At 36.5% G+C, this 12132-nt stretch overlaps 1 protein-coding gene across 14 annotated transcripts in view; it reads right to left on the bottom strand.

The window, feature by feature from the left end:
- CD47 (CD47 molecule) overlaps positions 1–12132 on the bottom strand; it is a 131474-nt gene that overhangs the window by 65615 nt on the left and 53727 nt on the right. For all 14 annotated transcript variants that reach the window (XR_467139.3, XR_467140.3, XR_008911102.1 and 11 more), the window contains one exon: positions 11157–11504. Coding sequence is in view for 11 of the 14 variants with exons in the window: in XM_056793429.1 (XP_056649407.1) it covers positions 11157–11504 (348 nt within the window). In the remaining 3 variants the exon portion in view is untranslated. The remainder of the gene's footprint in view (positions 1–11156; positions 11505–12132) is intronic.

Below are 12132 nucleotides of genomic sequence, written 5' to 3' on the forward strand. Positions count from 1 at the left end.
TAAAGATTAAATTGCATTATGAAAGGCTATTTCATGAGTCAACATAGACCTATTTGTGGGAACCCACACAGCCACTTCTTGATCTTGGATATCCCCAAGCTACTCCACATAAGACTCACCGCCCTTCCCCACAAATACCAAGTTGTCAAGACACTTCAAGCCCAACTCTTATGAACATCATCTGGAATGATACCTATAGAGAATGGATCAACCACCCCCACCAACTGTGGTGCAGAGGGTAGGCAAGCTAGTCTAAGAGTCAGAAGCTCCTATGTGTCAGGCAATTCAAAATAACACCACCATTTTTGAATACCATCTCTTTTTAGACCATGATAGACAGCTCAGGACCCTAAATTTAAGAGCCGTGGAGATAGCAGTACTTGTAGTGCAGTACCCTCAGCCATCATCCTGGGATATAACCCTTTTGAAGATGCACCCTGACAACTGCCCCTGCAATTTCTGCAGCCACATCTACTGAAGACCCAGAAAAGAAAATTCTTTTTCACCAAAGTCCTTGGTTCTGTCAAATGGCAATATAAAAACTTATGTGATTTTATTAGTCAAAATGGTATTAAAGAAGAGGAATTACCACATATCTGCTTTGCCATTGTACTCTAAGAATCATGGGATCCTTCCATTTGCCTTGTAGCTGAAAACTTCCAAGTGCTGGTTGTCTCCTCTATTAAAATGTGATCTCTTTGAAAAACAAAGATTTTCTTAATTTTCTTTCTGTATCTCCAGCACTTACACAAGTGCTTTGCACAAAAAATGTTCAATAAATATTTCATTCATTCATTCATTCCTATGCATTTTATTCAGAATGGATGAGGTTTGGATTTATTTGATTAAATATTCTTATTGGGAATGCCACAAATAGATCAACAACTTAAAAGAATGAAAATACAAAAAAAAATTTTAATTATATTTAACATAATTTAGTCTGCTTTGATGATTCAGAAGGCACGTTATGCCACTTCAGTTTTATCATATTATTATAACAGTAATGTATATGTATGCAGGTATATATACATATATAGGTTTATCTTTCATGAAAGGAAACAATAATAAAAAACTGTTTAAGGCTTCTTTAAAAAATTTTTAGCTTTCCAAATGTTTATATTTCTGAGAAGAGCAATTTACCACATATGTTCTATTTAGTAACTAAACATAAATAATAAAAATAAGTATAATGTATGCACAAATTATGTCACATTTCAGAGAAAAGGAATTTACCATATACAATGCATCTAGACATTGCACTAAAATAAGTAAAAATAAAAAATAAACATAACATATTATTTGTATCTTCCATATATGGTATTTTTACTTATCAGTTATAATTCTCTTAACCAAAACTTATACTCTCATTTATAATTTTAATTACAAATAACGCAAAATGGAAAATAGGTATCTATAGTATCCCTAAAGCCTACAATTGGGGTTCTTTCCTCATCAAATAAATTTTCCATGTTTCAAAGTGAGATACCATCCTACTATTTATTAAAAGTAAAAAGTTTTATTTTTTTATGAAGTTACTATAAAATCTTGCTTTGAAAGAGATTGCTAATCCATTGGATTTCAGAATATAAGGGCAACTTCTGTATTTTATAAATGAGGAAAATAAGGTACAAACTGAAGTGATTTGAACCCAATCCCTCTGAAGCCAAGTCCAAGGCTACTTCCACTATACTCCACGTGTTAGCAACATAGGAAGGGGAAAACCACTAATCTCACAGTCGAGAGATCTAAATTCAGTGATGTAAGTTACTAGCTATATGACAATGGAAAAGTAATTTCATCTGTTTCATCTCTTTGAGTTGCAGTTACAAAGTAAAAACTTGTAATATGAGCCTAATAATCTTCCTAATAACTACCAAAGTTATTGAGAGTGAAGTTTTTATAAATCTTAAGGCAAAACAGAAATGTTACCATTCATTTATTCATTTAATGAATAATTACGTTCCTAGAAGATATCAAAATAATCTGAAATATATGCATGTATATCTGTGTATTTAAGTTACAGTATAAGTCATATGCAGATATTATGTTCACATACATTATATAAAATTATTTACCTGTAAATATATATGTGTAGGGGGAAGAGAGGAAGGAAGAGGAGAGGGAGAGAGAGAGAGAGAGAGAGACAGCCCTGAAATTCAGTATATACCTACCTCAAAGAACTGTGAGGTAAACTTTCTGGAAATGTTTATTAATGTGAATTACTCTGACTTTGCCTTGAATCCTTGGCAAAACTATAATCTGCCTTTGCTACCCTTCCACTTCCTATGTCTACAATGCTACCTCCCCAAATAAGCAACCAGTAACCTCAGTCTTTTCACAGACTCTCAAAAGTCATTCCTACAACTTCAATGGTCTACCTCTACCCAATTCTATATTACCTGAAGTAGCCCATGCTTCAAAATATATCTCCTCTTCTCAGCACTTCTAGCCCTTCCATATCAACCTCCCTAATCTCTAAATCATATAAATCATAATTCACCATCAGATTTTTTTAAAGTAATTTACATCAAAATGTAGCTGACTGATGGATTTTTTTTTTATTTGAGCATTTCCAAACATTATTCACTGGAGATGAAGATCATTTTCTTTTCCTCCCCTCCTCCCCCCACCTCTCCCATAGCTGATGCGCGATTCTACTGGGTATCACATGTGTTCTTGATTCGAACCCATTTCCATGTTGTTGGTATTTGCATTAGAGTGTTGATTTAGAGTCTCTCCTCAGACATGTCCCCTCAACCCCTGTATTCAAGCAGTTGCTTTTCCTCAGTGTTTTTACTCACAGTTTGTCCTCTGCTTGTAGATAGTGTTTTTTCTTCTAGATCCCTGCAGATTGTTCAGGGACATTACACTGCCTCTAATGGAGAAGACCATTATGCTCGATTGTACCACAGTGTATCAGTCTCTGTGTACAATATTTTCCTGGTTCTTCTCCTCTCACTCTGCATCACTTCCTGGAGGTTGTTCCAGTCTCCATGGAATTCCTCCACTTTATTATTCCTTTGAGCACAATAGTATTCCATTACCAACATATACCACAATTTGTTCAGCCATTCTCCAATTGAAGGGCATCCCCTCATTTTCCAATTTTGGGCCACCACAAAGAGCACAGCTTTGAATATTCTTGTACAAGTCTTTTTGTCCATTATCTCTTTGGGGTACAAACCCAGCAGTGCTATGGCTGGATCAAAGGGCAGACAGTCTTTTCCAAATTGCCTTCCAGAATGATTGGATCAATTCACAACTCCACCAGCAATGAATTAATGTCCCCACTTTGCCACATCCCCTCCAGCATTCACTACTTTCCTCTGCTGTCATGTTAGCCAATCTGCTATATGTGAGGTGGTACCTCAGAGTTGTTTTGATTTGCATCTCTCTGATTATAAGAGATTTAGAACACTTTTTCATTGCTTATTAATAGTTTTGATTCCTTTATCTGAAAACTGCCTATTTATGTCCCTTGCCCATTTATCAATTGGAGAATGGCTGATATTTTGTACAATTGATTTAGCTCTTTGTAAATTTGAGTAATTAAACCTTTGTCAGAGGTTTTTTATGAAGATTGTTTCCCAATTTGTTGCTTCCTTTCTGATTTTAGTTACATTGGTTTTGTTTGTACAAAAACTTTTTAATTTGATGTAGTAAAAATTATTTTACATTTTGTGACTCTTTCTATGTCTTGCTTGCTTTTAAAGTCTTTCCCTTCCCAAAGGTCTGACATGTATACTATTCTGTGTTTACCTAATTTACGTATAGTTTCCTTCTTTATGTTCAAGTCATTCACCCATTTTGAATTTATCTTGGTGAAGGGTGTAAGGTGTTGATCCAAACTTAATCTCTCCCACACTGTCTTCCAGTTTTCCCAGCAATTTTTATCAAATAGTGGATTTTTGTCCCAAGAGCTGGGATCTTTGGGTTTATCATATACTGTCTTGCTGAGGTCACTTGCCCCAAGTCTATTCCATGGATCCTCCTTTCTGTCTCTTAGCCAGTACCAAATTGTTTTGATGACTGCTGCTTTGTAATATAGTTTGAGATCTGGGACTGCAAAGCCCCCTTCCTTTGTATTTTTTTTTTCAGTATTTCCCTGGATATCCTCGATCTTTTGTTCTTCCAAATAAACTTTGTTATGTTTTTTTCTAAATCAGTAAGGAAATTTTTTGAAAGTTCAATGGGTATGGCACTAAATAGATAAATAAGTTTGGGTAGGATGTTCATTTTTATTATATTGGCTCGTCCTACCCATGAGCAGTTAATGTTTTTCCAATTGCTCAAGTCTAGTTTTAGTTGTGTGGAGTGTTTTGTAGTTGTGTTCATATAGTTCCTGTGTTTGTCTTGGGAGATAGATTCCTAGGTATTTTATTTTGTCTAAGGTGATTTTGAATGGGATTTCTCTTTCTAGTTTTTGCTGCTGAGCTGTGTTGGAATTATATAGAAATGCTGATGACTTATGCGGTTTTATTTTGTATCCTGCAACTCTGCTAAAGTTGTTGATTATTTCAATTAGCTTTTTGGTTGAATCTCTAGGATTCTTTAAGTAGACCATCATGTCATCTGCAAAGAGCGATAACTTGGTCTCCTCCTTGCCTATTTTGATGCCTTCAATTTCTTTTTCTTCTCTAATTGCTACTGCTAGTGTTTCTAATACAATGTCAAATAGTAGAGGTGATAATGGGCATCCTTGTTTCACTCCTGATCTTATTGGGAATGCATCTAATTTATCCCCATTGCAGATGATATTAGCTGATGGTTTTAGATATATACTGTTTATTATTTTTAGGAACGACCCTTCTGTTCCTATGCTTTCTAGTGTTTTTAATAGGAATGGGTGTTGTATTTTATCAAAGGCTTTTTCTGCATCTATTGAAATCATGTGATTTTTGTTGGTTTGTTTGTTGATATGGTCAATTATGTGGATGGTTTTCCTAATATTGAACCAGCCCTGCATCCCTGGTATAAATCCTACTTGATCATGGTGGATGACCCTTCTGATCACTTGCTGGAGTCTTTTTGCTAGTATCCTATTTAAGATTTTTGCATCTATATTCATTAGGGAGATTGGTCTATAATTTTCTTTCTCTGTTTTTGACCTGCCTGGTTTTGGAATCAGTACCATGTTTGTGTCATAAAAGGAGTTTGGTAGAACTCCCTCTTTGCTTATTATGTCAAATAGTTTGTATAGTATTGGGATTAACTGTTCTTTGAATGTCTGATAGACTTCACTGGTGAATCCATCTGGCCCTGGGGATTTTTTCTTAGGGAGTTCTTTGATGGCCTGTTGGATTTCTTTTTCTGATATTGGATTATTTAAGAATTCTATTACTTCTTCTGTTAGTCTAGGCAGTTTGTATTTCTGTATATATTCGTCCATATCGCCTAGATTGGATATTTATTGCCATATAATTGGGCAAAGTAATTTTTAATGATTGCCTGAATTTCCTCCTCGTTGGAGGTGATGTCCCCCTTTTCATCTTTGATGCTGTTAATTTGCTTTTCTTCTTTCCTTTTTAAAATTAGATTGACCGGTACTTTGTCTATTTTCTTTGTTTTTTCAAAGTACCAGCTTCTTCTCTTATTTATTAAATCAATAGTTCTATCACTTTCAATTTTATTAATTTCTCCCTTAATTTTTAGGATCTCTAGCTTGGTTTTCTTCTGGGGGGGTTTAATTTGTTTGCTTTCAAGTTTTTTGATTTGCATTTCCAATTCATTGATCTCTGCCCTCCCTAGTTTGTTAATATATGCACTCAGGGATATGAATTTACCTCTGATTACTGCTTTGGCTGCATCCCAAAAGGTTTGAAAGGATGTCACACCATTGTCATTTTCCTCAATGAAATTATTAATTGTTTCTATGATTTCTTCTCTAACTAACCGATTTTGGAGTATCATATTATTAATTTCCAATTAATTTTTGATTTGGTTATCCATATACCCTTACTGATCGTTATTTTTACTGCCTTGTGATTTGAAAAGGCTGCATTCATTATTTCTGCTTTTCTGCATTTGTATGCCATGTTTCTGTGACCTAGTGTATGGCCAATCTTTGTGAATGTGCCATGTGGTGCTGAGAAGAAGGTGTATTCCTTTTTGCCCCTATTTATTTTTCTCCATATGTCTATTAACTCTAATTTTTCTAAGATTTCATTCACTTCTTTTACCGCTTTCTTATTTTTTATTTGATTTATCTAAATTTGATAGTGGTTGGTTCAGATCTCCCACTAATATGGTTTTACTGTCTATTTCTTCCTTCAATTCTCCTAGTTTCTCCATTAGAAATTTGGGTGCTATACTATTTGGTGCATACATATTGATTAGTGATATTTCCTCTTTATCTAAAGTCCCTTTTAACAAAATATAATTACCTCCCCTATCCCTTTTAATCATGTCTATTTTTGCTTTATCTTTGTCAGATATCATAATTGCAACTCCTGCCTTCTTTCTATTAGTTTAGGCCCAGAAGGTCTTACTCCATCCTTTAATTCTGACCTTGTTGGTGTCTACCTGCTTCATGTGTGTTTCTTGAAGACAACATATGGTAGGGTTTTGGAATGTAATCCATTCTGCTATTTGTCTACGTTTTATGGGTGAGTTCATCCCATTCACATTCAAAGTTATGATTGTCACTTGTGGACTCCCTGGCATTTTGATATCCTCCCTTAATTCTGAGCTTTCTTCCCTAGCTATAACCTTTTAAGCCAGTGATTTACTTTAAATCAGTTCCCCTAGACCCCTCCCTTGATATGTTTCCCTTTCTAGCCCCTCCCTTTTTTCCGTCCCCCTCTCTCCTTCCCTCCCTTTTTGTGTTCACTTCCCCCAACCCCCCTTGGTTTTCCCTTCTCCCTACCCCTGTTGGATAAGATAGAATTCAAGATCCCAATGGATCTGGATGCTCTTCCCTCTCAGAGTTGATTTCACTGAGAATAAGGTATAAGTAAAAACTCTCTTCCTCTCCCTCCCCTTCCCATGTGTTTGTGTGAGAAAGATTATTGTATTTAGTTTTTTTCTCCCCCCCCATTTCTTCGAGTATATCTTAGTACCATCAACAATTCCCCTCTCCCTTTTCCTTTCTATCCCCCCCTTTCTCCATATCATCTTGAGGCCCCAAACGTTCCCTATGCATGATTCTTCTTACTACTCTGATGATGCATATAATTTTTGAGAGTTACACATTACATTTTCCACAGATATTAATATATATAAATTGATATAAATGTAGTTCTTATAGAAGAGAATTTGAATAAAAGAAAAAGATGACATTTTTCTCCTTTTCTCTTTCCTTCATATTTACCTTTTCAGGTATTCCATGCTCTTTGTTTTTCGATATCGAATTTTCCACAGAGCTCTGGTCTTTTCTTTGCAAAAACTTGGAAATCTTCTATTTTGTTGAATGCCCAAACTTTTCCCTGGAAGTATATAGTCAGTTTTGATGGATAGTTGATTCTTGGTTGAAGACCCAGCTCTCTTGCCTTTCTGAAAATCATGTTCCATGCCTTACGGTCATTCAGAGTGGAAATTGCAAGGTCTTGGGTGACCCTGATTGGCATTCCTTTATATCTAAATTGTCTTTTTCTGGTTTCTTGTAAGATTTTTTCTTTTGCTTGAAAGCTTTGGAATTTGGCAATTACATTCCTTAGAGTTGTCTTTTGGGGATTTAGTGTTGAGGGTGTTCTGTGAACTCTTTCAATGCCTGTATTGCCCCCTTGTTCTAGAATCCCTGGGCAGTTTTCTTTGATGAGATCTTGTATTATAATGTCTAGATTATTATTTATTTCTGGTTTTTCTAGAAGGCCAATTATTCTCAGATTGTCTCTCCTTCCTCCATTTTCCAAATCTATCACCTTGTCATTGAGATATTTTATGTTCTCTTCTAATTTCTTGGTCTTGTGGCTTTGCTTTATTAATTCTTGCTCTTTTGCAAGATCATTGTCTTCCAGTTGCCTGATTCTGACCTTTAAAGCCTGGTTTTCCTTTTCAGTTTGATCAAACTGTTTTTGTAGTTGCGTTTTTTCATGCTTCAAATTGTTGAATTCCTTTTGCATTATTTCCCACTTTTCCTGCCAGAAGGCTTCCATCTTTTTGATCATTTCCAATTCAAATTCTTCAAGAGTTTGTGGAGAGTTTCCATTTCCTTTGGAGGGTATCAGAGCATTTGCTTGTGTTTCCTATTCTATCTCCTCTGTATTTTGTATTTTTGCTCCATAAAATGTGTCCAAAGTCACCCCCTTCTTCTTGATTTTCTTGGTGTTTGGAGGTTTTTGTACTTCTGTACTTTTTGCCATTTCTATCTGAGTGAGGAGGACTGGCTCTTTGTGTATCTGTCTGATGGCCCGAGGCTTTAGCCCCAGGCAGATTGTCCTTTCTCCGCAGCTGTTCTGTCTTCCTGGGGAGGCCCAGGGTCTGTCCTCCCCTGCCTGCTGGCGTTTTGGGAGTTACTGCTCTTAGTTCCCTCCAGTTGCTTCTCCGCTGCCTTATTTCCACGCTCTGGGCCTGGCACAGCACTGTCCTCAAGGTATCTCAGTGCCTTTGCCGGCCCTGAGGTTTCTGTTCTTTCAGAAGACCCTGCTCTCTAAGGCGGGAGGGGTCCTGGTCTCCCTGGGTTCTTAGGGCTTCTGATGGGATTAAGTTCAGCTGGTGTGGGCCAAATGATCCCCGAAAAAAAAAAAAAAAAACCTCCTCTACAGTCTGTGTTGAATGCCCAGAGACTGGCCCAGGTTACTTTCAAGGTAAGCCCTTCGGAGCAACCCCTTTGCAGGCCCTGAGGTTTCTGTCTTTTCAGAAGCTCTGAAGGCTCCTGATGGGATTGGGTTCAGCTGGTACCCTAAAGCTGGAATCTCCCTTGAGACTCAGATGGAAGGACCCAGCCAGGGGGCTACAGGCTTCCCTCTTCTCTCTATGTTTCCCTGCCATCTGTGTTGGGTGGCCCGGAGACTGGCTCAGGTTGCTTTCAAGATGAGTCCTTCAGAATAGCCAGCCCTGAGGCCCTTTTGCTGGCCCTGAGGTTCCCGCTGCTGCCGCGGGCTCAGCACTCTGGGTTGGGGGGGATGGATCCTGGGACCTTCCTTCTGCCTACACCTTAGATCCAAGTGTTCTAGGATCTGGCTTTTGGGGGGCCGTACCTTTTGATCCAGATCCAGGAGGAGGGTTCCCCGGGTCTGTCCTGTTGTTCAGTTTGAATTTCGTTGTCCTAGGAGCATTCAGTTTGTGATCGGTAAGGAAGGGTTTTCCGAGGTCTGAACTTTCGCTGCCTCTTGACCCTGACTCATGGATTTTTGCTCCTGGGGTATATATGCATTCTAAATAGTAAAAAGATATTTGTAAAAAAAAAAGAAGCCCTACAGTTATTCTCTGCTGCCTGCCTCTTAATAGCTCCTTCAGCCATCCTATTACACAAATATTTCTTGTGAAATTAGCTAGAATATTTCATATTAGATGAAAAAATTCACTATGGTAAGGTATATACAGCAGAAACAAGAAGAGTTACTGCTACTAAATGATCTAATTACCAGGTCTAAAAATAATGGTTCTTCAAGTACAACCCAGGGACTTTCTGATCTAAAAGTCTGCCTGAAGGGGGCAGCTGGGTAGCTCAGTGGATTGAGAGCCAGGCCTAGACATGAGAGGTCCTAGGTTCAAATCTTCCCTCAGGCACTTCCCAGCTGTGTGACCCTGGGTAAGTCACTTAACCCACATTGCCTAGCCCTTACCACTCTTCTGCCTTGAAACCAATAAACAATATTGATTCCAAGATGGAAGGTAAGGGGTTTTGGGGAAAAAAATAATAAATAAATAAAAAATAAATAAATAAAAGCCTGCCCAAAATACAATGATGGCATGCAATGACCAAGTATGATTTCACAATACTGATGAAGAAGCACATTCCCTACCTCCTGATAAAGAGATGATTCTCTGACATGGCTAATATGTGGATATTTTGCTTAACTATGCATAATTGTAATAATGGTTTTCCTTCTTGTATTTAATTTTTTCAGTCTGAGGATAGATAGGAAAATTAAATTATAGATAGGGTAACCAAAAGAATTTTTTTAAGAAAGGAAAGATCATTTTTAAAGATATAGGAAAAAATAGATTGAGAGACAAGCAAGATAGCTTTAAAAGTTACTTGTTAGATTTATTACATATTTTGAAAGAAGAGTAAGCTGACTATAAAAGAGATGTATAGTTTCATGAGTAATCCCTATTTTTTGTTCTACTACATATTTGGAAATATGCATTTTATTTGATATTAAGTTTGGAATTTTAAAAAATCTTTTTAAAAAACATCTCAAAACAAAATTCAATGTCAGGATGTGTTCATATCTGTTAGCCAGATAGCAAAAAAAGGAAACAGAAGGCATGAGGTTAGGACCTTCTGCCTCTTTGTGTATCCCAACATTTAGCACATTATCTAATTCATAGTAGATACTTAATGAATAAATGATTTAACTACTAGAAACTCACTAACCATAGCTGACTAAAGGACATTAGGAATGTGAGTTATAGCCACTGTTTCAGTTAGTTCAGAGGAAGTCAGACACCCATCTTGGCTAGCACCTAGCTAGAAGTGAGCAAACAACATGAATGGAGAGAAAGCAAAAAAAGAGAAGCATGGAAAGTGTTGACAAGATTATTTTTCTCAATATTTGGTCTCTAGTCTCAAATCCTTCCCTCCCATTAAGAGTCCATAGCATTAGCCCTACTTTTCCTCCACTTAAATGTAAAATCTGTAAAAGGTCAGGCAACTGAATGTAGAAAGGGTCCTTACAGAACTATAGTTTTTGGGTGGGGATAAAAAGAAACAGATTGGGCTGGTGAATTTTCTGCCTTGAAGTAATTCCTGACTGAAAAATATAAGGGTCATTTGTCCATAGAACATATCCTCATAATTTAAATTTTGTTTAAAAACAACAACAACAACAACAAAAAACAACACAAAGACACTAGGTATACTTCAGTGTGAAATGCTTAACAGGAAATAAACAAGATTCCTTAAAGCTGTAAAACATTACATCAACATACATTATTAATAGCCTGCTTTGATTTCAAGTTTTCTTTCCAATTCATTCAATACTTGTCCTTATTCTATGAGACATGATTCACTGCAATATGAATAAAGTAGAAGCTTTTACACAACTTACCCATATGATACCTTAGCTCCACTATGATTTCTCCTTCTCTATTTGATTCTGTAACTTCACAAGTGTAATTCCCAGGGACAGCATCACTTGCTTTAAGTTGCAAAGAGGCATTTCCTTCTGTTAAGTGTGAAAATGCAATGGTTGCACTTTTAAAATCATCACTGGAATTGAACTTGTTATCAACTCCATCAAATGTAAAAATTTCTTTTCCTTTGTGTTTCCATTTTACATACATGGCTTTAAGTTTCCTCAACTCTAGATTACTAACAATGCAGGGAAGTATAACAGTTTCATTGCAAATAGTTTTTTCCACAATTCTCGTTGAATTAAATGTCAGCTGTGCAGAACCTAGAAAAGAAGAAAAAAAAACAACTGTTTTATTTAACTCCTAGAACTGTGCAGTGTATACTACTGAATATGCTAAGAATGCTTATGAATAATGTTTTAATTACTGACAAAACTAAGCAATCAGATAATGCAGCATGAGGCAAGACAAGCATAACTCAATAATTTTTTAACAGTAACATACACTGTTGCTGTTTCAAAGCATCACTTTTTCCATATTCTCTCCCAGTAACACAAAGTGTATTTCATGATACATTTGGGGCGGGGATGGAATCACAGAAGAGAATCAACTATTGTGTTAGGCTAACATTTAGTATCCAACTTTGAAAGCCATGGAGCAATGTGTGCTCCTGACTGCTGATGATACATAAGTGTCATGTCCTCACCATGAACAAATTCTGAACAGAAAAGCAAGCCAAGTATTATATTCAGCCTCAATTTCTATATACTTTCTCTAAATAGAACCTGCTAAAATGACATGAAGTTTATCTCCACCCTTATGCTACATTTCCAGGAAAGTGGCTGATCCTACTTTAATATACAAAATAAATCGGATGAATCACATCTTTCCACTAAGGTTGGAAATTCTAAGAATGCTAACAAGGAAAACTGATTCTATGTGGCCGTTTTT

Source organism: Monodelphis domestica, chromosome 4 (genome assembly GCF_027887165.1).
Source record: "Monodelphis domestica isolate mMonDom1 chromosome 4, mMonDom1.pri, whole genome shotgun sequence".
NCBI lineage: Eukaryota > Metazoa > Chordata > Mammalia > Didelphimorphia > Didelphidae > Monodelphis > Monodelphis domestica.